General features: G+C 40.1%; 2 protein-coding genes across 6 annotated transcripts in view; both read left to right on the forward strand.

The window, feature by feature from the left end:
- Positions 1 to 15,938, forward strand: part of chd5 (chromodomain helicase DNA binding protein 5) — a 39,604-nt gene extending 23,666 nt beyond the window's left edge. The window contains exons 17-42 of one of the 3 annotated variants that reach the window (XM_005917846.3): positions 48 to 248; positions 438 to 575; positions 746 to 867; positions 1,442 to 1,615; positions 1,723 to 1,864; positions 2,047 to 2,178; positions 2,316 to 2,433; positions 2,545 to 2,669; positions 2,831 to 3,077; positions 3,283 to 3,455; positions 3,639 to 3,813; positions 4,315 to 4,401; positions 4,536 to 4,624; positions 4,991 to 5,124; positions 6,287 to 6,431; positions 7,915 to 8,074; positions 8,180 to 8,259; positions 8,468 to 8,663; positions 8,752 to 8,841; positions 8,947 to 9,090; positions 9,587 to 9,695; positions 9,897 to 10,029; positions 10,191 to 10,386; positions 11,540 to 11,703; positions 12,379 to 12,532; positions 13,101 to 15,938. In XM_005917846.3, the coding sequence (XP_005917908.1) occupies positions 48 to 248; positions 438 to 575; positions 746 to 867; positions 1,442 to 1,615; positions 1,723 to 1,864; positions 2,047 to 2,178; positions 2,316 to 2,433; positions 2,545 to 2,669; positions 2,831 to 3,077; positions 3,283 to 3,455; positions 3,639 to 3,813; positions 4,315 to 4,401; positions 4,536 to 4,624; positions 4,991 to 5,124; positions 6,287 to 6,431; positions 7,915 to 8,074; positions 8,180 to 8,259; positions 8,468 to 8,663; positions 8,752 to 8,841; positions 8,947 to 9,090; positions 9,587 to 9,695; positions 9,897 to 10,029; positions 10,191 to 10,386; positions 11,540 to 11,703; positions 12,379 to 12,532; positions 13,101 to 13,228 (3,756 nt within the window). In that variant the 3' untranslated portion in view covers positions 13,229 to 15,938. The remainder of the gene's footprint in view (positions 1 to 47; positions 249 to 437; positions 576 to 745; positions 868 to 1,441; positions 1,616 to 1,722; positions 1,865 to 2,046; positions 2,179 to 2,315; positions 2,434 to 2,544; positions 2,670 to 2,830; positions 3,078 to 3,282; positions 3,456 to 3,638; positions 3,814 to 4,314; positions 4,402 to 4,535; positions 4,625 to 4,990; positions 5,125 to 6,286; positions 6,432 to 7,914; positions 8,075 to 8,179; positions 8,260 to 8,467; positions 8,664 to 8,751; positions 8,842 to 8,946; positions 9,091 to 9,586; positions 9,696 to 9,896; positions 10,030 to 10,190; positions 10,387 to 11,539; positions 11,704 to 12,378; positions 12,533 to 13,100) is intronic. The other 2 variants (XM_014332252.2, XM_005917847.3) reach the window with 2 other exon arrangements.
- A 1,645-nt stretch (positions 15,939 to 17,583) lies between these two features.
- The window catches only part of arhgef10la (Rho guanine nucleotide exchange factor (GEF) 10-like a), a 114,370-nt gene continuing 111,014 nt past the window's right edge, over positions 17,584 to 20,939 (forward strand). For 2 of the 3 annotated variants that reach the window (XM_005917849.3, XM_005917850.3), the window contains exon 1: positions 17,584 to 17,961. The gene's annotated coding sequence lies outside the window, so the exon portion shown is untranslated. The remainder of the gene's footprint in view (positions 17,962 to 20,939) is intronic. The other variant, XM_014332254.2, reaches the window with a different exon arrangement.

Consider the following 20,939-nt stretch of genomic DNA (forward strand, 5'->3'; position numbering starts at 1 on the left):
TGATGTATTTTATGGGGAAGTAACCTAATGTCTCCTGTCTCTGTCAGGGTCATTCCAAAGGACCTTTCTTGGTGAGCGCACCCCTTTCCACTATCATTAACTGGGAGAGAGAATTTGAGATGTGGGCTCCAGATTTCTATGTGGTGACATACACTGGAGACAAAGACAGCAGGGCAATCATCAGGGAGAACGAGTTCACCTTTGAAGACAGTGCAGTAAAATCAGGGCGGAAGGTGTTCCGTATGAAGGTAGTGTACCCCATGCTCATCCATGTCCACCAAATCCAGGTCAAAATACTGTTTTTCAAGTGCATACTTTTTGAAGCCGCAGGTGATGAAATAAATGATAATTTTACTTTGTTTTTAATTCATTTTATGCCTATTACATGCAGCACATACTAAATCATCGTATCTACCATCCAATCTGCTCCCTTGCAGAAAGACACTCCTATCAAGTTCCATGTGCTGCTGACATCTTATGAGCTGATTACTATAGATCAAGCCATTCTGAGCTCTGTCACCTGGGCCTGTCTGGTGGTAGATGAGGCCCACAGATTGAAAAACAACCAATCAAAGGTAAAGCTGCACCGCCTGCACTGAGATATATCCTATCATATGCTTTGGAAGCAGAAACAGCATCGTTTTAACAGAAAAAGAAAAATGCATGAGAAGGATGAGTAGAGTAGGGTGTACATCTCTTCATATGGCATTGACTTTCATCGTCTTGCACAATCTCTCATGTTCAGTTTTTCAGAATTCTCAATGGGTATAAGATCTACTACAAGCTGCTGCTCACTGGAACTCCTCTTCAAAACAACCTAGAAGAGCTGTTCCACCTCCTTAACTTCCTCACCCCAGAGCGCTTCAAGTATGTGCTGTCTCTTTTCTATCGTATATAATTTCCTACCTTTTTTTCTCATGGATTTCATGCATTAAATTATGATATATATAATGTTATGAACAATAAAAAATACAAACAGGAAGAAAGTGAATGTAAATAACTTCATTATAAATAATTCTGTATAAACTGATTTTAAGTCTTTTTTAATAGTTTTCTAAAGCCAATGAAAATTCACCATCATCTAATATTTTTTTGCCCGTATAGACTCAGTTTCTGTGCAGCTCAGGTAAATTGGTATAGATTTTATGACTGATCCTCCTTATTATCTCATAAGTTCAGCCCAGTAATGAGTCTTGTCCATTTAAAACTCCAGAATGACAAATTTTATACATTTCCAACATCACAGGCACAGCTAACTGACCAAAACACTTTTACATTTTGTGATGAGTAAGACTATCAGCATCCATTTTCAAGCAGTTTTAAGTCAGCACATTGTACTGGAGCAAAAATCGATAGATCTCTTGTTTTAAATAAAATACATTTAAATTAAGAAATAGGCTTTTTTTAAAAAAATATAATTTCATTTCATTGTGACCTGCAGTAACCTGGAAGGCTTCCTGGAGGAGTTTGCTGATATCTCTAAAGAGGATCAGATCAAAAAGCTCCACGACCTGCTGGGACCTCACATGCTCAGGAGGCTGAAAGCTGATGTCTTCAAGAATATGCCTGCAAAGACAGAGCTGATTGTCAGAGTGGAGCTTAGCCCCATGCAGAAGTAAGCCTGAAAAAAATAAGCATAACCGTGTTGAAGGAAGCATGGGCAAAATAATTGATTGTGATTTTCATTTCTTCTCCTGACTCTATCTGACCTCTAACCTGCAGGAAATATTACAAGTTTATCTTGACACGAAACTTCGAGGCTTTGAACTCCAAAGGTGGAGGGAACCAGGTGTCCCTCCTCAACATTATGATGGACCTGAAAAAGTGCTGCAACCACCCTTACCTGTTCCCTGTGGCCGCTGTGGTAAGGCAGATTTACTTTTTTTGTTTTATTTCAGAGTACAGATGACTTATATCAACCAACACAGAAAACTAGAAAACTGCCCCTTTTTCTGAGTTCGGTTTAGCATGTTGTTCAGAGATACTGTAGCAAGCAATGATTCTCGAGCTAATCTCCATCCTGGCATTGATTGTTTTATCTTGAAGGAGGCTCCTGTTTTACCCAATGGCTCTTATGATGGCAACCTACTGGTGAAGTCCTCAGGAAAACTGACGCTGCTTCAGAAAATGCTAAAAAAGCTCAAAGATGAAGGACACAGAGTTCTCATTTTCTCTCAGGTAACACTCAAATAAATGTATGTGTCAGAGTCTGTCTATATTTTAGCCATTTCTGTGCGATGGCAGTTATATGTGATGAATGACATCAAAGACAATTTCAGGTTTTTTAGCTGTAAGGTCCAACATTGTGTTTACAGATGACAAAGATGCTGGATCTGCTCGAGGACTTTCTTGAGTTTGAGGGTTATAAATATGAACGTATTGATGGGGGGATTACTGGAGGTCTAAGGCAGGAAGCCATTGACCGCTTCAATGGTGAGGGTTGTTTTTTTTTTGTGCACTTGCACATTTGTCTCAGTCTGGCTTTCACTTACTCACACACTCTTAAACACACAAAGCAACTCGCTGCTCTGTTTTATGTCACAGCACCAGGCGCGCAGCAGTTCTGCTTCTTGCTTTCAACACGAGCTGGAGGCCTTGGCATCAACCTGGCGAGTGCAGATACTGTCATCATCTACGACTCTGACTGGAATCCTCACAATGACATCCAAGTACTGACTCCACATAGAATATTTTAATATTTAATTATTATTATTATTTATTTATTTGTAATTTGTAACAAGTTGAGCTTTAATTCTCAAGTGAAAAACCATCTCTTTAATTTCACCTCTTCACTCCAGTGTCATGCCTTGTATCTTCCTCTTTGTTACAGGCATTTAGCAGAGCGCACCGTATAGGCCAAAACAAGAAAGTGATGATCTACCGGTTTGTGACTCGAGGCTCAGTGGAGGAGCGAATCACCCAAGTGGCCAAAAGGAAAATGATGCTGACTCACCTGGTGGTGCGCCCTGGCCTGGGCTCCAAAATGGGCTCCATGTCCAAACAAGAACTGGATGACATCCTAAAGTTTGGAACTGAGGAGCTTTTTAAAGATGAAATGGAAGCAGCACGAACAATGGGTCTGTCTATGTGTATACTGACGTGTGTTTCTGTTATGGATTGAACAAAAGCACACCCATTTTTATGGGGGTTTGTCTATTCACAGATATTCCTGTGCTAGAGACCTTTTTGTATAGATTTCTATCAGCATTTCTAAGCTTACACACTTTTTCTCTGCTCAAAAGCGCCTCCGCTCGTTATTAAGTAAAAGCCTCTCATTAACAGGTGATAACAAAGATGGTGAGGAGGGCAGTGTGATTCACTACGACGATGATGCTATCTCAAAGCTGCTGGACCGCAGCCAGGATGCCACTGAAGACACAGAGATACAGAATATGAATGAGTACCTGAGCTCCTTCAAGGTGGCTCAGTATGTGGTGAAAGAAGAAGATGGAGAGGTGAGATTTTAACCGTCTTCACATCATGTGACATCATGACAATTGGGGTCGCACACACAAAATCTGTAGATCTCATTTATATCGCAGTTCAATTATTTTGCTCAATACGCTACCTTCGACATGTTTAAAATAGGCCTTGTTTTAGAGATACTTACGCATGTGTCCTAATGTGCTATTATTCAGGAGGAGGTAGAGCGAGAGATCATTAAGCAAGAGGAGAACGTAGATCCGGACTACTGGGAAAAACTCCTTCGCCACCACTATGAGCAGCAGCAGGAAGATCTGGCGCGAAATCTGGGCAAAGGCAAACGCATCCGAAAGCAGGTCAACTACAACGATACGACCCAGGAAGACCAAGGTAGGCTCAAGAGACACACAGCACCTCCCTATCAACATGTCTGCCGAGTTTTATTAGAGAGACAAGAGTGTGGCATTATCTCAAAATGGGATCATTTGGGTGTATCCTCTTCATTGTAACTCTTAGAATTCATTATACTGCCCTAAAGCTCACTTGTACCTCATGCATTTATGTAGTTTTATCAATGGGTGTTAAAGCACCCCTTTTTGCAGTAATTTTGCATGCTCAGCGTCCTGTCGATTGTAGTTGTCCTGCAGTTGAACTTTTATTTAAGAGTGAATAAAGACTTTAAAGCTCATTGTAGCTTAGAGTACACTCAAAGTTAAAGTGATTGTCTGCCATAGTTGCAAACCCTCACTTCACTTCCAGAGGCCTGAAGTGGTACAGTATGTGCATGCCCGACTGTAGTGGTCTGTAGTAATCTGCAGTGCCATGGCGCCCTCAGGTGGCCACCAACAGAAGCGAACGCAATGTACTGTTTCTCTTTGATGTGTGGCTCAGAATGGCAGGATGATCTTTCAGACAATCAGTCGGAGTACTCCGTGGGGTCCGAGGACGAGGACGAAGATTTCGAGGAGAGGCCTGAAGGTAGGCAGCAAAAAACACGATAAGTCACATTTGAATATAAACAAAACAGATTCTTACTGTATTGTTTCTGTCATTATACATGTCCCTACATGCGCCCATCTTTCTGACAACGGACTTTGTTTTGTTCTACGTAGGAGGACGCAGACAATCACGTCGGCAGCTCAAGAGTGAGAAAGACAAACCTCTTCCACCCTTACTGGCTCGGGTTGGAGGCAGTATCGAGGTATGAATTCCAGGAAGTCCTCGCATATCTTCAAGTGTATTGGCTTACTTTAATTGTTTGTCTTACCAGATCATTTTGTAATCAGTCACTTTAGAATATTTCCTCATTTGAGCAGCATGTCAGGAAGCATCACTGCTCTGAAGCTGATCATGTGCTTCTCTGTAAAATGAGAAATCAGGATCAATAAATTCTCACCCTGTTATTACATCATAAAACATATATCCACAAGTATAATTTAGAACTGTTTTAATATACAAGGGAATACTTCTTATGTCTTTCTACTGCTTCTTTCTGACTTTTTGAATTCACAACCTCTTTATCTAAAACATCTCTATTACTCTGTTTTCTCATTATCATCATTTCAAGGTCCTTGGGTTCAACGCTCGTCAGAGGAAAGCCTTCCTTAATGCCATCATGCGCTGGGGCATGCCCCCTCAGGATGCTTTCAACTCTCACTGGCTAGTTAGGGACCTGAGAGGGAAGAGTGAGCGCGAGTTCAGGTGAAGCCCTAATATTATTCATTTTTCAACTATGACACAAGTAGCGTTATTTGAATCAGTTGTAATTTTGTTTTCACACAGTGCAATTTTTTTCTCAAGAGGGGCCTGTCATTATATTAAGTGGCAGCTCTTGGCTCTTTCATCAACTGTTTACACTGTTTGCTAGCCCATGGCAATGCTCCAGATTGCTCATGTCACGTTGGTAAAGGTCGGCCTTGCCAATTTCACTTTAATTTGGAGCAGTGGGAAAGAAAATGCCCACAGGTTGTTAAAACTAAAATTTTATGCCTGCAAATTATAACACGTCACTCCTGTTGCTGCTATTGCAGCCAATAACACTATTGGCAAACCTATTACTTTGACCTTGTTCTCAATCAGTCAGTTGAAGTGATGGCATTATGTTTTACCAAAGCGACTCACTACACTGCATTAGCATTTACTTCAGCTGTCTTCAATGTATTGATAGTTTCTTTAATAATTAGAGATGGCACATCCTATATGTAGTTATGGATACCCATTTTACTAAGCTTCATTAAACAGATCAGAAAATGTTAACCTGTAGCTTACATGCTGATGTAGTGTAACAGTGCACCTGTCTAGTGCACGGTGTCATCTGTGTAGTTTCAGTTTCTAATAGATGTTAAAATGTACAACATGGTGAATTAGGCAAATCTAGCATGAAAGGTAGGGTATGTATGTGCTTCCAGCAACAAACATCTTCAGCACTCGCTGTGGTGTTCCGACCGTGTCGAGCGTGTAAGCCTGTGAAACGTATATAATCGTCTTTTCCTGAAGAAGAAGCTTTGATACTGTCAGGAGAGTAGTTTGGGCAGAGTGAGAGTGTGATACACTGACTGAAAATGGGTGTCTCACACTAGGTTTTTTCTCATGATGTTGTTATTTGGGGAATTCTCCAAAATGTCATGTCGTTTAGTGAGCTGCACAGCAGAAACATGTTTGAGTTCAGAGTGATACATGGCAGTGTATCACCTCGAAACAGTGAGATTTCTGCCACCAGGGTGTGCATTCTTGAATGACATTAAGATGACAGGAAAGGAGTGCGTGTCTGAAACAAGCTTATTGCTACCTCCCTAGTCGTTAGTAGAGGTTTGAAAATGTGAGGTTGTGCTGGTAACCTTATAGAAATTTTTGTGTTCCTTAGGGCCTACGTGTCTCTGTTCATGAGACATTTATGTGAGCCGGGGGCAGATGGAGCAGAGACCTTTGCCGATGGAGTCCCTCGCGAGGGGCTGTCTCGTCAGCATGTTCTTACCAGGATCGGAGTCATGTCCCTTGTCAGGAAAAAGGTACCGATTATTCAGCCAAAGAAATTTTCTTCCTGTGCTGGAACATTGAGATTAGAAAAAGTAGGTCAGCCCATCCTGGAAGAAGCCAAATCGGGGGGGGGGTAATCTTTGGGTACAAACTTTTTCTTGCTTTGAACATCATGCATATTCCAAAATAAGATGTTTTTGGAGATTTGTCAGCAGTGAATACATCTGAGACTGAAGTGAATGAAGATTTGTATGTAAAGTGTTTAGAAAGGTTAGAAAGTTACTAAATACAGTTTCCACAATTATATTCGCCAATGTAGGATCACAGGCTAATACTACTTTTCTTTATATTATACAGTACTGTGCAAATCTCTTGAGCCACCCTTGATTTCTTACCTTCTTACAATTCTTACAAATGGTCCTTTACAATAGTTTAACCATTTAACACTGACCTATGAATAATTTAATCATAAAAACACACCGAACTCAAGGGATGGAGGGACCGAAGAAGTCATATGGATGGCATCCAGATGAAGAGACTCTCAATGACTTCTTCAGTCACTTGGAAATCACAAAAAGTTTGATTTTGTTCATCTGGACTCTGTTTCCAGATAAACAGAATGAACTTTCTGGGATTTCCTTACCTGAATTATTGATCCTGGATCGAGATCTTGACTCACTTGGGCAAGAACTGCCTAAAACTGGCATGTGAGTACAAGCAAACAGCACGTACATCACTCTCTTGGATCAGTGATGAAATGTTTCACACTTCAAGAAGCCTGGAAAACTATTCCTGAAGACTACTTAAGTAAATTAGAAGAAAGTTGCCTAAGAGAGTTTAGGCTTTGTTGAAGAATAAAGGTGATCATACCAAATATAGACTTCCAGGCTCATTTGAACTGTTAACCTTTCTAACTGTCTGTCTTTATATGTTTTATTTCCAAGTAGGTTAACAGGTGTTTTAATAAATTGTTGCACCAGTTTTAACAACAAAATATAAAGAAGTTATGACGAGCTTGGGACTTTTGCACACTACTGTATAAAGCAAATAACAATAGCTATATTAATTCATTTATTTAAATCTATACATAGTAAACTTGTAGTATTACAAGATTTTTTAAAAGTATAACATTAGTGTATTACATGCTCAAGTACTACAGATAGAGACTAGCAAGTAGCTACAGCTGGCAGAATACAGCTCTTCCCTTATGAGAGCTACAGTTTAAAATTAGATTTTCTATTAATGTTTTTGTGCATGGCCTGTGGCAAATAAAGTTTTTAAAAAGTGTTGAAAAACCGAGTTGCCATGATAACTAGGCTAAGTTTGAAGTTAAAATGAGCTGGTCCATCTGGCTTGGGCCAGAATTAATATTTTACTAGTGCTTAATTATGCTACATGTACTTTATAATTTTATAATAGAGTTCTTCCTAATGCCTTATTTAAAGAAAGTAGGACATCCAGTGAAAGTATAGGATGTTCTTTTTATCACAGTTGAATCTCTTTTCTTTACTGTAGGTGCAAGAGTTTGAGCATGTAAATGGGAAGTTAAGCTCTCCTGATCTGATTCCCATTGGAATGGAGCTGAAGAAACTGAATGAGAGTGTATCCTCTGATCCCAACACGCCTGTGCCAGCTAGCCCTGTGGCTACTCAGCCCAGCACTCCTATCCCACAAGGTCTGCTTTGATCATGTTCTGTTTTCCTCTAAATGTTAAAGTAAAGTTCATGCTGTATCACTTTATGACTGCAAATGAGCTGAGTTGTTGTTTTCTGGAATGTAGAAAAAACTGAGTCTTTCTTGGGTACTGCGGAGGACAAGGAAGCCACAGAGCCAGAGAGCAAGAAACTGTCAGAGCAGGAAGTGAGTCCTTTTTTTTTCTCCCTTTAACTTTCTTTCTTTTCTCCTTTATTGTCTTGTCCATCATCTCATGGGTCATCACACTGTAACCATAACTCATCATTCTCAGAAGACGCTTGTCAAACTCCGACACCTTTTAACTTGTCTTTTTTTGCCCTTTACCGACTCTATCCTTTCTCCCTCTGTTGTCCTGTCTGTTTTCCCTCGGCAGGCTTCCACTGTTGAGCCAGCATCTGCACCCGAGAAGGCAACTGACAGTGACGAGAACAAGGGCAACTCAGAGGAGAAAACAGGAGATGAGAGGAACAGAACCGAGTCGCCCTCCACAAAGACGGAGCCATCTGCTAACCCAAAAGAGCCAGCTTTCAAACAGTCCGAAGCGCAATCCACTATCACCTCACCTAAGAGTGAGCGGTTTATGATCTGTGTACTTCAGATTTTACTCATCTGCAAGGCTGTGCTTTGTTTATTCATTCTTTTTTCTTCTATCCTCAGTGGAGCCATGCAAAGAAACCGAAAAGTCCTCAGAAAAAGGAGACACCGATTCTCCTCTGGCAAAAACTGAAGACAAGGAAAATAAACCAGGTAAACGTGCTATGACTCCTTAAATTAAAGATGGAGGATTATTCTGCTATATACACCACTATATACACCACAGATATTTATTTTAATTAATTGTAACCTTTGCAGATGATGTAAAGAGTGAAGACGCATTAGAGGGTCGAATAAATGGAGACAAGGACACTTTGGATGAGATAGACGAGAGCAGAAAAGAAGACAAAAATGGATTCAAAGCAAAGTTCATGTTTAATATTGCTGACGGAGGTTTTACAGGTAAGAATCAATCCGATTTCTGCTATTTGTCCTTAATATACCTGATGCTGACTGACCAGGTGTCACCTGGAGTACTCTGGTCACATTCCTCCTTCATATCCACATATGAGATATGAGATAAAGTTGATCAATTAGACTCTGAGTTCACAAAGTCACTGACAAATGTTGTGTCACTGGGAAAAATTGTCACTTATAAGCTCATCATAGAAGTCTTCTGAGTCTGATTTTCTGAGACTATCCATATCGTCAGACTGTAGAGGGAAGTCTGCACCTTGTAAATAGATATTCTTTCTCTTCCCACTTTTCCTCCCGTGTTTTCTTTGGTTTACTCAGAATCTCTACTGCAGGTTATTTCAGGTGTCACACTGATTTATCTTTGTTTTGATATAAGTTTTGTTTGTGTTTATATGCTCTTATTTCTCTTTACGTGTTACAGACATATGGGATATTACTTTGTATTTTTGTAAGAACCCTGTTTTTATTTTTACGCCGTCAGAGCTGCACACCCTCTGGCAGACTGAAGAGCGAGCAGCGCTGTCTTCTGGAAAGATGCATGACATCTGGCACCGTCGCCATGACTACTGGCTGTTGGCTGGCATCGTGACGTATCCTTTCTTCCAGAGTGAGGAGCGAGAAGCATATGGCAGAGCAATGTAATTACTTATGACAGAAGTAGCTGCGGAGCTGATATTTACAAAATGTGAGGATGATGTAAAACTACGCTTTCCTGCTTCCTCTTTATTTGAAGAATTTTATGAGGTTTTCCTTGCTCCCATTTGCTTTCTTTGACCGTGAATTTATCTCAGACATGGCTACGCTCGCTGGCAAGACATTCAGAATGATCCACGTTATGCGATTCTGAATGAGCCTTTCAAGACCGAGATGCATAAGGGCAACTACTTAGAAATGAAAAACAAATTCCTGGCTCGCCGCTTTAAGGCAAGTGTGGAGTTTTTTGTTTTTGTTTTTTAAAAAAAACAGAAAAATAACAATAATACATTCTTCACATTATAATCTGAATACAAATGGAACCAGTTTGCATCTCCCTGCTATGTCTGCATTTCATACAAACTTCTCTTTGTTACTTTGCCTCACTGTAGTTGTTAGAGCAGGCTCTGGTGATCGAGGAGCAGCTGAGGCGGGCAGCTTACCTGAATATGACCCAGGACCCGAGTCACCCTGCCATGGCACTCAACACTCGCTTTGCCGAGGTGGAATGTCTGGCCGAGTCCCACCAGCACCTGTCCAAAGAGTCTCTGGCTGGGAACAAACCTGCCAACGCCGTGCTGCACAAAGGTCCGCAGCCCAGTGTCAAAAACAGCAACAGTTTAACCTGGCGAGATTCAGCTACCCAGTGCTGATAAATAGCTTTTTGTGATGCAAAGTAACTGGTTTGTTTGTGCTTAATTCTGTTTCAAATCAGATGCAGGAGGAAATATTAACTCGAAACTCCCTAAAATCTTCCTAGAATTACCAGCACTTCACTATTTTTTAACTGAGACAGTATATTTTATGAAATAAATAGTATTTGTGTTTCTTTCACAGTGTGCTGTGTTGTTGGAATCAGTATACTAATACCAGAGTAAATTATGTTGCTCCAAGACAGTAAGAACACTAAGGAACAAGTTAAAACACCAATATAAAAAATTATAAATGTTGCAAACAATTGCAAAATAGCTCCAATAATACAAACAGCTCTACGTATGTCATTCAGTGGTGCATTTAGGTCACCTCAGTCTCTCACTGAGCGTGCTCCTGTGGCTGGACAGCGTGTCATGGAGTGGGTGGGTTAGAAGAGATTTATAACACGTGAAAAAAACTTCTGCAGTTACACTTTAAAAAGTCTTTTTTTTATGTTATTTGAAACGGTGTCGATGTCATTTCACTAATTACTAGTACACAATAGCTATTTTAACCTGTTAATAATACATGTTTTGTTTCCAAATGGAGACAGCTGTCAATTCCATCCATCCAGACAGTAAACAGGATGCCAAAGGAAGCATTTACAGATATTTCCACTCCACTGTTTTGTGAAGAGCTTCTAAAAGGCAGCCAGTAAATATCCTGTTTGACACAGTGGCTTCATTTTATGTTAATTTGACTCACCATTAAAACATGCTTACAGTGATTAGTAGGATGAAAGTTTGGGAAGAGGCCAAAGACTGATTGAAACTGAGGCGTTAAAATGTTATCGTTTCAAAATGATGCTGACTGTGACCCTCACTGATTTGTCTGCCAGTGAAAAATGTTTTGGCATTTAGTTCTTGGCACTTGTTAATTTCAGGTCCTGGAACAAACAAATTAGCTTTTTTAATTATTTGAGGTTCACACTAATTATGTCAAGGGTGTTGGAAAAGTTTTACATGCATTTTCCCGACATTTTATCGAAATCATTCTTTTAATACTAACATAAGTGAAACTGCTCTTGTGTGTGTTCGTGCTCTTGCAGTGCTGAACCAGCTGGAGGAACTTCTGAGTGACATGAAAGCAGATGTGACACGACTGCCCAACATGCTGTCCAGGATCCCACCGGTGTCGGCGAGGCTGCAGATGTCTGAGCGGAGCATCCTGAGCCGCCTCACCAGCCGAGGCAATGAACCTCCACCGCAGCAGGTGAGATGGAGCGTGGTTGTCAAGGAGATCAGGTGGGTTTTAGAAAGCTTTTTAAAAAAATGGAATTAAAGTTATTTGAGCTCATTTCCTGTAAAACAGGTTAAGGCTCAAAAGTGGGCAACTTGGCTAAGTAAATTTAAGAAAAAGGAAAAGCTGTGTCCCAAAACCTTTGAAGTTCTCCGTTGTCGCAACTACACAGCCACACTATTCCTTTGAAATCTCAAACTTAGGCTCGCTATTCCCCACGGAAGATTTCCCTCAGGTGCGATATGGGGAAAGAAAAATCTCCCTTAAGTTGTTTGCTTTCACCACTGTGCTCCACATTTTGCTCCCAGAGGAGAAAAAGTTGTTGTGTCTTTGCTTTCCTCTCTGCTGTAGAGTGTGTATTTTGTTCTGTTATACAAGGGATCATTTCAGCCACGTAGTCTCTGTGGCCATATGCTCTGACAGTCTTTTTTTGGTTGTTATGACAACGCTTTCCTGACCATGACACAGTCGACGCACTTTCCTCCGCTTTTATCTGTCTTTACTTTGCTGGTGTAGAAAGAAAACTTCTCTTACAGAGCAACTCAAGCCTTTTAAGCACTGTATAGTAGAAAAAACCTCATACTGAATACCTGCTGTAATCACAAAGCTGTTTACAGCAGGATGACTAATCCTTTGTGTGTGTTTCAGCCGTTTAGTCCAGGTGGGTTTGGCTGCTCCCAGATGTACAGCGGCAGTTTTGGAGGCGGATTCAGAGGACCAGGCGGACAGCCTATGGTTAACTATAGTCAGATGCCCTTAGGACCTTACGTCAGCGGTAACAATCAACATTTTGCACTATATTGTATGTGACACACAACACAGATAGCATTTCAATTTCATGTGCAATAGGCTGAGAGATTACATGTACAGTAAATGATGTCACCGTGGCAAATATGCAATAAAAAGCTACAAGCAAAAGTCTGCATATGTTTGCAGAAGCACTAGTTTTCTTAGATAAGTCAAGTGATTGTTAAGGATCATTTTAATTAATCAAGAATCCATGTTAATCAACTTATTGTCATTGTTCTTGCCATCCTTACTTAATGCTAATAGGCAGTCATTTAAAAGTAGAAACATTAGTAGAAACCCACAGGTTTTAAACAGTCACATTAGCTAAATTCTATCTTCCCACATCACTGCAGATGTCCATTGTGCACTTTAGCCTATGACCTAGCTTTATAAATAGCTGGTCATAGAGCTTTAATTTGTCATAGAGCTAATTTTTGTTTTATTTTTTAAGAAAGATTTAGAAATTTACTGACTTTGTTTTGCCTTTAAACAACTGTCTCATACCATCTGGCAAAATTCTCAACATTCACATTCATATTGTTTCAGTGAACCACAAAAAAAAAGATCTCTTCTCTTTTCAGTCTCTACTAATGGCCCCCCACCCCCTACAAGCCATCTGGACAAGAAGTCACTTGACTCCTTGAGGGACGTGGCTACGCCTGACCTCAAATCAGGCAAACCTAGTGATGTCATCTGTATTGAGGACTAGACCAGCTCTGTAACACTGACCTCAGGTCAGAAACTCCCAGGGATGGAATCTCAATGGATGACTACTGACCAACTCTTACGCCACTCTCTCCTTGTTCTCTCGCTCCTTCCTAACTCCAGATCTAAAAGTCAAGCTCTCTTCTCTCTACGGATAAGGCAATTAACTTTTTAATGCAGACGTATGTATCTTAACAATTGCACTTTTATCTTTAAAGAATCCTATAGAAGTATTTCAGTAGATGTTTGCTTTTGTTTACCTGTGATGGAAAGCTGCAGATTAAGAAGGAAAATGGAGCAGCTTCTTTGAAAACAGCTTCTTTCGCTCTGCACTACAGTGGAAGACTCGAGCAAGTTGGTGGCACTGAGTTCCTGACGCGCTTGATTGGGGCTCATTCTGATTCTGGAATGTGTGTTTTATTTGCGTCAGCCTCAATTCTTTTCATCTGCATACACTCAGTTGCTTTTACTCATCTGCCTATTTACTGTACACTGTGACTGTGCTCCCCTGGAGCTTGTCCCCTGTGAAGAATGGAGTCGTCGAGGATGTCTACAGTCATAGCTTGATAAGAGATTGCTTTTTGAAGGCCAGTATTGTTATTTTAAATAAACTTGTGTTTTGTCATTCATGTTGTAACCTGTGAAGAAAATATTGATTTGAAAGCATCAAGAACTATTAACATGTATGCAGTAGCTGGACACAGGCTTTTGGAGAATCCTCTAAAGACTGCCACCTGCTGGTAATCTTAAGAAAGTAATTTCTGCTAAACCTGCAGGGAGACTTGACTGCAGTACCTGGGAACATTGGCCTCTTGTACTGTATATACTGAGAGACTGCTGTTTATTTTACCTCACATATGTCTAATGATAGTGAACACATGTAAACATACATGGATGAAATCAGAAGCCTGGCTTAGTGTTGTACATGAAAATCAAGTGAGAGAAACTTTGGGAGTGGCAAGAATGATTTTTAATGCATTTTAGAGAAGACTGAGTATTTCTGTGTATGGTACAATATTTGTGATTCTTTCTATATTTGAATGTTAGTAGTGGCTGTAGAGCTTAACCCTGGGGCCATGACCGGTGGGACTTCATTGTAAACAGGGACCCATCTGGTACATCCACATACAGGGCTTCAGTGTTACCGAGACCAGAGTCCTGAATGGAGGGTGGAGTTTTATCCCTCTTATATCCCAGGGACTTTCCCAGTTCCCTTTTAATTGTTAGGACTAAATAAGAACACATGTGCTTATGGTGCAATGTCACCTCAAGTTTAACATTTGATGCAGACTGCGCTTTTGTTTGCTTCTCTTTTTTTGAGGTTAAATCTAATGTTTTTGGTCACTTGGTGCCATTAAAGGATATGATCCAGAATGATTTGTTCTTGTTGCAGTGCATTTCCTCCGCAGAGGTTAAGACTGTAAATTGTGGTGTTACAGTCAAAGCTTTTCATTTGAAGTAATATTCTCTGTGCATCAGCATTCAAGGACCATCATTGCTTTTAGATGATGTCGTCACTTTCAGCCTCCTTAGTAACAGTGTACGTGGTCATTTATTGCTTTACCTGGTGATAAGGCTACTACATGTTTACTCATTCCATCTACTGTTTTGTGCTAAAGTGACTGCACCTGGTAAAACAGTCTTTTTATAAATTCACACGTATTTAATTTTCTATTAACACACTGCAAGAATATTAGGACTAAATGTACAAATCTTTATTGACAAATCTATCTTTTTTTCTTTTTCCAATGATATGTTTGTATTATGATTATTATTATGCCATTGCCAAGGCACTTATTTGAAAATGCTGAAAGGATAATTGCTATTGACTAATCTAAAGTGAAGAAATAGTGATTTATGGTGAGTGTATATCCTTACTCTGTTTTTTGCCAGTTCAAATGGTTGTCCTTAGGTGCTCTCTTCTGATTCCCTCTTCATTTTTCCAGCTTGTATCGCACTCATCGTTTCTCGAAATGCTTTGACTTAAAAGTCAAATTCAAAACATTAAAATTTGGAAAGCATCATGAGACTAATCTTGAGTGCACTACGCTTTTTTAGTGTGAATCGATGCTGTTTCCGTTACCGTTTTTGTTCATGCCAGCAACTACTTGACCATGACATGGATGGTTGACAGACAGAACCTCAGAAACATGTAAATACTTGTTGAAATTGAAAGATTTTTCAGAGATAAGTCCATGTCATATAGATTTTTGTATTAAACTGAAAAAGATGAATGTTTACTGGATGGTGTTGCCATAGAACTGCTATGTGCACCGTATGTGCTCATCAATCAAAAACTTGTCCTTTTCCTCTGGAACTGTGACCATGAGATGACGTCGAAAAACACAATACTTCACTGAAATGCAATCAAACTGAAGTCAGTATGAATGTAATGTCTGTTAAAAAGGCTTCAGTCTAATATTACCAATATGTTAACAATGTATGCACATGCTTATTAATGTGGCTTCAAAAGCTACCAAAAGACCCTGTTAAAAGGCACCTTTGTTGCAGTGAATGCACAGCATGTGAAGCGTTTGATGGTTCACTTTTGGGAGGTGGTGGTATATCAGGCATTTACAGACAATGAGCGCCAAGCAGTGTTATGGTACTGATATTTGTGCTGTATAGCAGTTGAATGAAAAAGTGAATTGTCATCTTTTTATTTGTATTCTGTGTATTTGTTCAATGTGTTTTAATAAATCTTCTGAACAACAGAATGTTTTCTGGTCAGTTCTTGCCCTGTACTCAGTCTGGAGACAGCTGAAGAAGCATGCAGATAAATAACTGAGCGGAGGATTTCATAATCAAAGCGAATGACATTTGTCTACACTTCACCTCACACATTACAGTGTGTTCATATGCAGCGACCTCTAGCACATGTCACAATGTGCATGAGCTTGCAGAACTGCAAATGTGATTATTGTCAGAAATAGAAATACTGAAGTACTCAGACTGAAAAAAAGAAAGCCAAAATGTTAAGTGAATGAATGAATGAATGTAACAATAAAAAGTAAAAGTCTGATACAGGACTATCAAACACAGAGTCCAAGAGGCAACTGGCCCACCGAAGGGTTGAATCTGGCCCCTGAAATGGCGAATGTTAAAACTGTCATCAGGTCAATGAAAATATACTTTCAAAAAAACTTAGTCAAATTGTAAAATCATTTTGTCCAAAAACACTCTGGATGTGTGTTTGTAGATCTGCTGTGATTGGTGATGCATATAACAATATAATAAGCTGACTTATTAAATTAAATGGGTGTTTACCTGTATTTCGTGTCATTATAGAAAGCTCACTTAAAGTCAAACTTGGTCATTGAACTTAAGGGAGTTTGATCACCCTGGTCCAATTCAAATTGAGTACCTTTATTTATGAAACTTGTTTATTTTGTTAAGTAATTATGAATGCTGATAGTTTGTGTTTAACATGGCCCTAAGATGCTTCCATTGTGATACTAACACACCAGTTCCCTATGTTGTTTCAGATATTCACTGTAGTGCATCCTGGACACATTGCCAAAACATGACAGGGCTAGCGCAGACAGATGACACACTCTCTGTGGCTGATTTAGAATAACCAGTTACCATAAATTGCATGTAATTTGGTCTGTGGTCACCAAGACATAAAATGTGCATGTATAGAATCGTCAGTCACATGTGATTTAAAAAGAAAAAAAGAAAAGAAAAGATTTTTTTGGTGTGATTTCCCATTACCCACAGATTTCAGTTCAGGATTCTTTGAGTGCCATGTCTGTTTCATAATGTCAAAAGTTGTGTATCAAAATGTCTAGCGTTAAAACAAACCCATATAGAATTTGCTAGTAAAATAAGTCCATATTTTTTGTTTTTTAGAATGCAAGGGATTATTTCCCATCTTCTCAAATTGTCTAACCTAAACAAAAATAATAATAAATAAGAAAGTATATACATTTATGTTCAATTCAGATAATAGACTGCTTCTTTAAAGTCCGTATTAAAGCCTTATATAAACGCACCTTAAACACACAGGCTGTGTGTGGTGTGGGGGAAACACAAGGATTATAGTATTAAGCATTACTTTGCTGGAGAACCAAATGTATTTTTTCATCTATTGTTTCAATTCAACCGGCTGCCTAGCACAGACACCTTCATCCCACACGGAAGTGCTGTGAGATAGCGTTGCCCCTAATTCCTCTAGTCCAACCCCTTTTTGTCTGAATCTCGCCCCTGATTGGTGAAAATATCATCCCCTAGGCATTTCATTGGCTGAATGCTTGCCTTTGCCAATCTTCTATTGGTCAGTTGTGACTGAGAACCCTCACCCCGCTTTGTGCCGCTGTCTGGACAGCAGCAGGGGTCTGGAGAGTGGGAGGAGGGAGAAAAACCAAAGAAAGGACAAAATGAAACTGGATGAGCTGAGGGGTGGCGGGTGGGGGCAATAAAAAAGAGAGGGGAGACAGAGGGAGGAACCGAACCAGGCAGCCAAGAGAGGCAGCGAAAAAGGGGAGGGAGCAAAGAAGGTTACCTCATCTAGAACTGTACACACGGTGCAGGGGAGAAGTTGTGGGAAAGTAAACAGGGCAGGAGGTTTCCAATCTGTGTTCAGCCACTTGCAGCCCTCACAGGAGACTATAAAGATGAGTGTGCTGGAACTGGAGCTGTGGTAAAAGCTGAGAGTTTATGGGAGGCTACCAGGATTAAAGGGTCATCAGGGAGTGCCTGAAGCTTCTCGGAGGACACACTACTGAGGACAAGGAGGTGAGAGGCATATTTGTTGTGTTCCAAATAGGTTCTCCCTTTCCTTGTCTTATTTTTTTTATCCTTTTATTCTGTCTCTTCTCCTTCTCACTCCCCACTCTCAGCATGGTTAGCATGTTGCAAAGACAGCAGCTTTGTCCAAGAGGGCTATTGATGGAGTGGAGTTGGGGGTGGGTGTGCTGGTTTGTGCCTCTCTGTCTCTCAGTCCGGCACTTAGAAGGGCAGCTGAATGGACAATGTGGAGGAGAAGAGCAAAGGATGGGAATGGTAGATACCTGTGTGGCCCTTTGGCAGAGTACACACCATCATGGACGATTAAACCTGAGCCTGCCTCAAATAGCCAGCAGGGATACAGAGGATGAGGCCTTGTTATGATAGCATTTTCAGAGACAGACACCAGGAAGGATGAGAGAGGGATTGGTGGCTCAACCTAGATCCAAAACACCTACTAGCTGGGGTTTTTCTCCAGTGCCTTCAGCTATAAAAAAGAGGCCTGATCCCGGCCTAAACCATTCCAGTTTGACGGTTGCTTCCCGGCGTACAATGGCCCCTTCTGGGATGGATTTCACACTGCCTCTATACTCTCAGCAGAATAGAAAGGGGACACAGGAGGGTGGAGGGTTGCAGTTGGGGGGCCGAAGGGACCTCTGACCAACTAATTTGCATTTTGTGCTAGGGCTCTGTTTCTGCTTCACTGGCCGGATGTCCAAGGCATTTTTTTTAAAGAAACTCTATGGGCTCACTGTATCCGATTTTTTTTTCTCCTTAGTCACAGTCCAGCACTTCCAACAGACATTAGAAATCCATTCATGCATGTCTTTAAACTACCACAAAGACGTTACTATCAGTGGACACCCTCTTCATTTTGCCAGACATTCACCCATGAAACTTGCACACATGCACTCACACAGTGTACACATGTAAGGCCTTCAGACTGAACTTAACAATAAGCCATTTGATAGTGGGTACACGCCTCCCAAATGTTTACCGGTGTACTGTATCGCACACTGACTACATTCCCTTGGGATGTAGTCAAGAATTAGATAATTAACTAGTAGAACACATTCAGAACTGTTTGGATGTAGAAGCTTATCTGAAGTATTTTGTAGTCACACTAATGTCATGTTACCCAAACATGTCTTATCTTATTTCCTGTTAGCTCTTTTTGATAACAAATTCTATAGCCAAGTCAACTTAACAAAATTCATTAGCCTTCATTAGCCTAATTGCCAACAACATGTTTAGTAAGTTAGTTAGTGATTCTAAACTGACTATTTTTGCAAAAGGCAATTTCATGGGCAGGTGCAGGCAATTCCTTCATTATGTCATTGTCAATTGAACAAATAAAGGGCCTGGAGTTGATTTGAGGTGTGGCACCTGCATCTAGAAGATTTTGCTGTAAACAGACAACATGCGGTCAAAGTAGCTCTCTGTGCGGGTGAAACAAGCTTTTCTGAAGCTGCTAACGGACAGAAAAACAGAAACAGAAAAAAACCTATCTGAGAAACTGCTACAATATTAGGAGAGGCAAAATCTACAGTTTTGTACATCCTAAGAAAGAAAGCAAGCACGGGTGTACTCAGCAATGCAAAAAGACCCAAACGTCCACGGAAGACAGCAGTGGTGGAAGATCGCAGAATCATTTCCATGATGAAGAGAAATCTCTTTACAACAGCCAACCAAGGGAACAACACTAAACTCCAGAAATATGCAGTCAAAATGATTAGGTGGCGTTTCATTATATAGATGGACAATTACCCAAAACATACAGCCAAAGGAACCCAGGAGTTTATTGAAGCAAACAAGTGGAATATTCTTGAATGGCCAAGTCAGTCATCTGATCTTAATGAGCATCCATTTCTCTTGTTGGAGCCTAAACTTTGGACAGAAAGGCTTACAAATAGACAGCAAATTTGTCCAACTACCTTTGAGCCCCTGAAATGAAGGTGTTGTGTTTAAAATGCTTTAGTTGCTTATATTTTTATGCAATCTTTTTGTTCAACCCTCTAAATTAAAGCTGAAAGTCTGCATTTCAACTATGTCTTGAGTTGTTTAATTTAAAATTCATTGTGATAATGTACAGAACCAAAATTTAAAAAAAAAAGTTGTCTCTGCCCAAATATTTATAGACCTAACCGTAGTTGGATCAGGTGACCCTGAATCCTTCCTTAGTTATGCCGCAATTGGCTCAGGCTGTTGGCAGCTTCCCATGATGCCCTGACTGTTTGTTCTTCGTTCACCTCTTTTCACTTTCTGTGTTTATACACTCTGACAATGAAAGTTTGCCCTGTTACTTTGAGCTGCATAACTCTGTGTTTATGCATTTAATCATTAGTTGTTAAACTCAGGCTCACTTCCACAGTCTGGCTTTTGTCCAGTCTTCCTCCCCTCAGCCCCAACCGGTCGTGGCAGATAGCTGTCCCTCCCTGTGGCTGGTTCTGCCAAAGGTTACTTCATGTTAAAAAGGAGTTTTTCCTTCTCACTGTCACCAAGTGTTTGTTAATAGGGGATCCTTTAATTGTTGTGGCTTTTTCTGTGTTATTGAAGTATCTTTACCTTGCTTTATTAAGTGCCTCGAGGCAACTATTATTATGATTTGGCATCATATAAATAGGATAGAATAGAAGTAAAATTAAACTTTTGAGCCATAAGGAAACATTTGTTTGAAATTCAGTGAAATTGAATATGTTTATTAATTTTCATCTTTTGATATACTAACCTTCATCGGTCACAGTAAGTGTCAAAACAAAGATAATGCTGGCACTCACTCAAAAGTTCTCTTAGTGTGGGAATATCTTTTTATCTTGTTTTTGCTTCAGGAACTATGAAAGGAAATGTGAAGTTTAAAAAGCTTTGACATAAAGCATTAACAAACAACCAGTGTTGGTTAAATTAAGGTAGGGTTTTCAGGGTCTGACCCTGACAATCTTGGAATTTTTGATTAGTAGTTTCAGTCAGAAATATAATTTCTCATACAG

Source organism: Haplochromis burtoni, unplaced genomic scaffold (assembly GCF_018398535.1).
Source record: "Haplochromis burtoni strain Fernald_Lab_line unplaced genomic scaffold, NCSU_Asbu1 Contig_26, whole genome shotgun sequence".
Classification (NCBI taxonomy): domain Eukaryota; kingdom Metazoa; phylum Chordata; class Actinopteri; order Cichliformes; family Cichlidae; genus Haplochromis; species Haplochromis burtoni.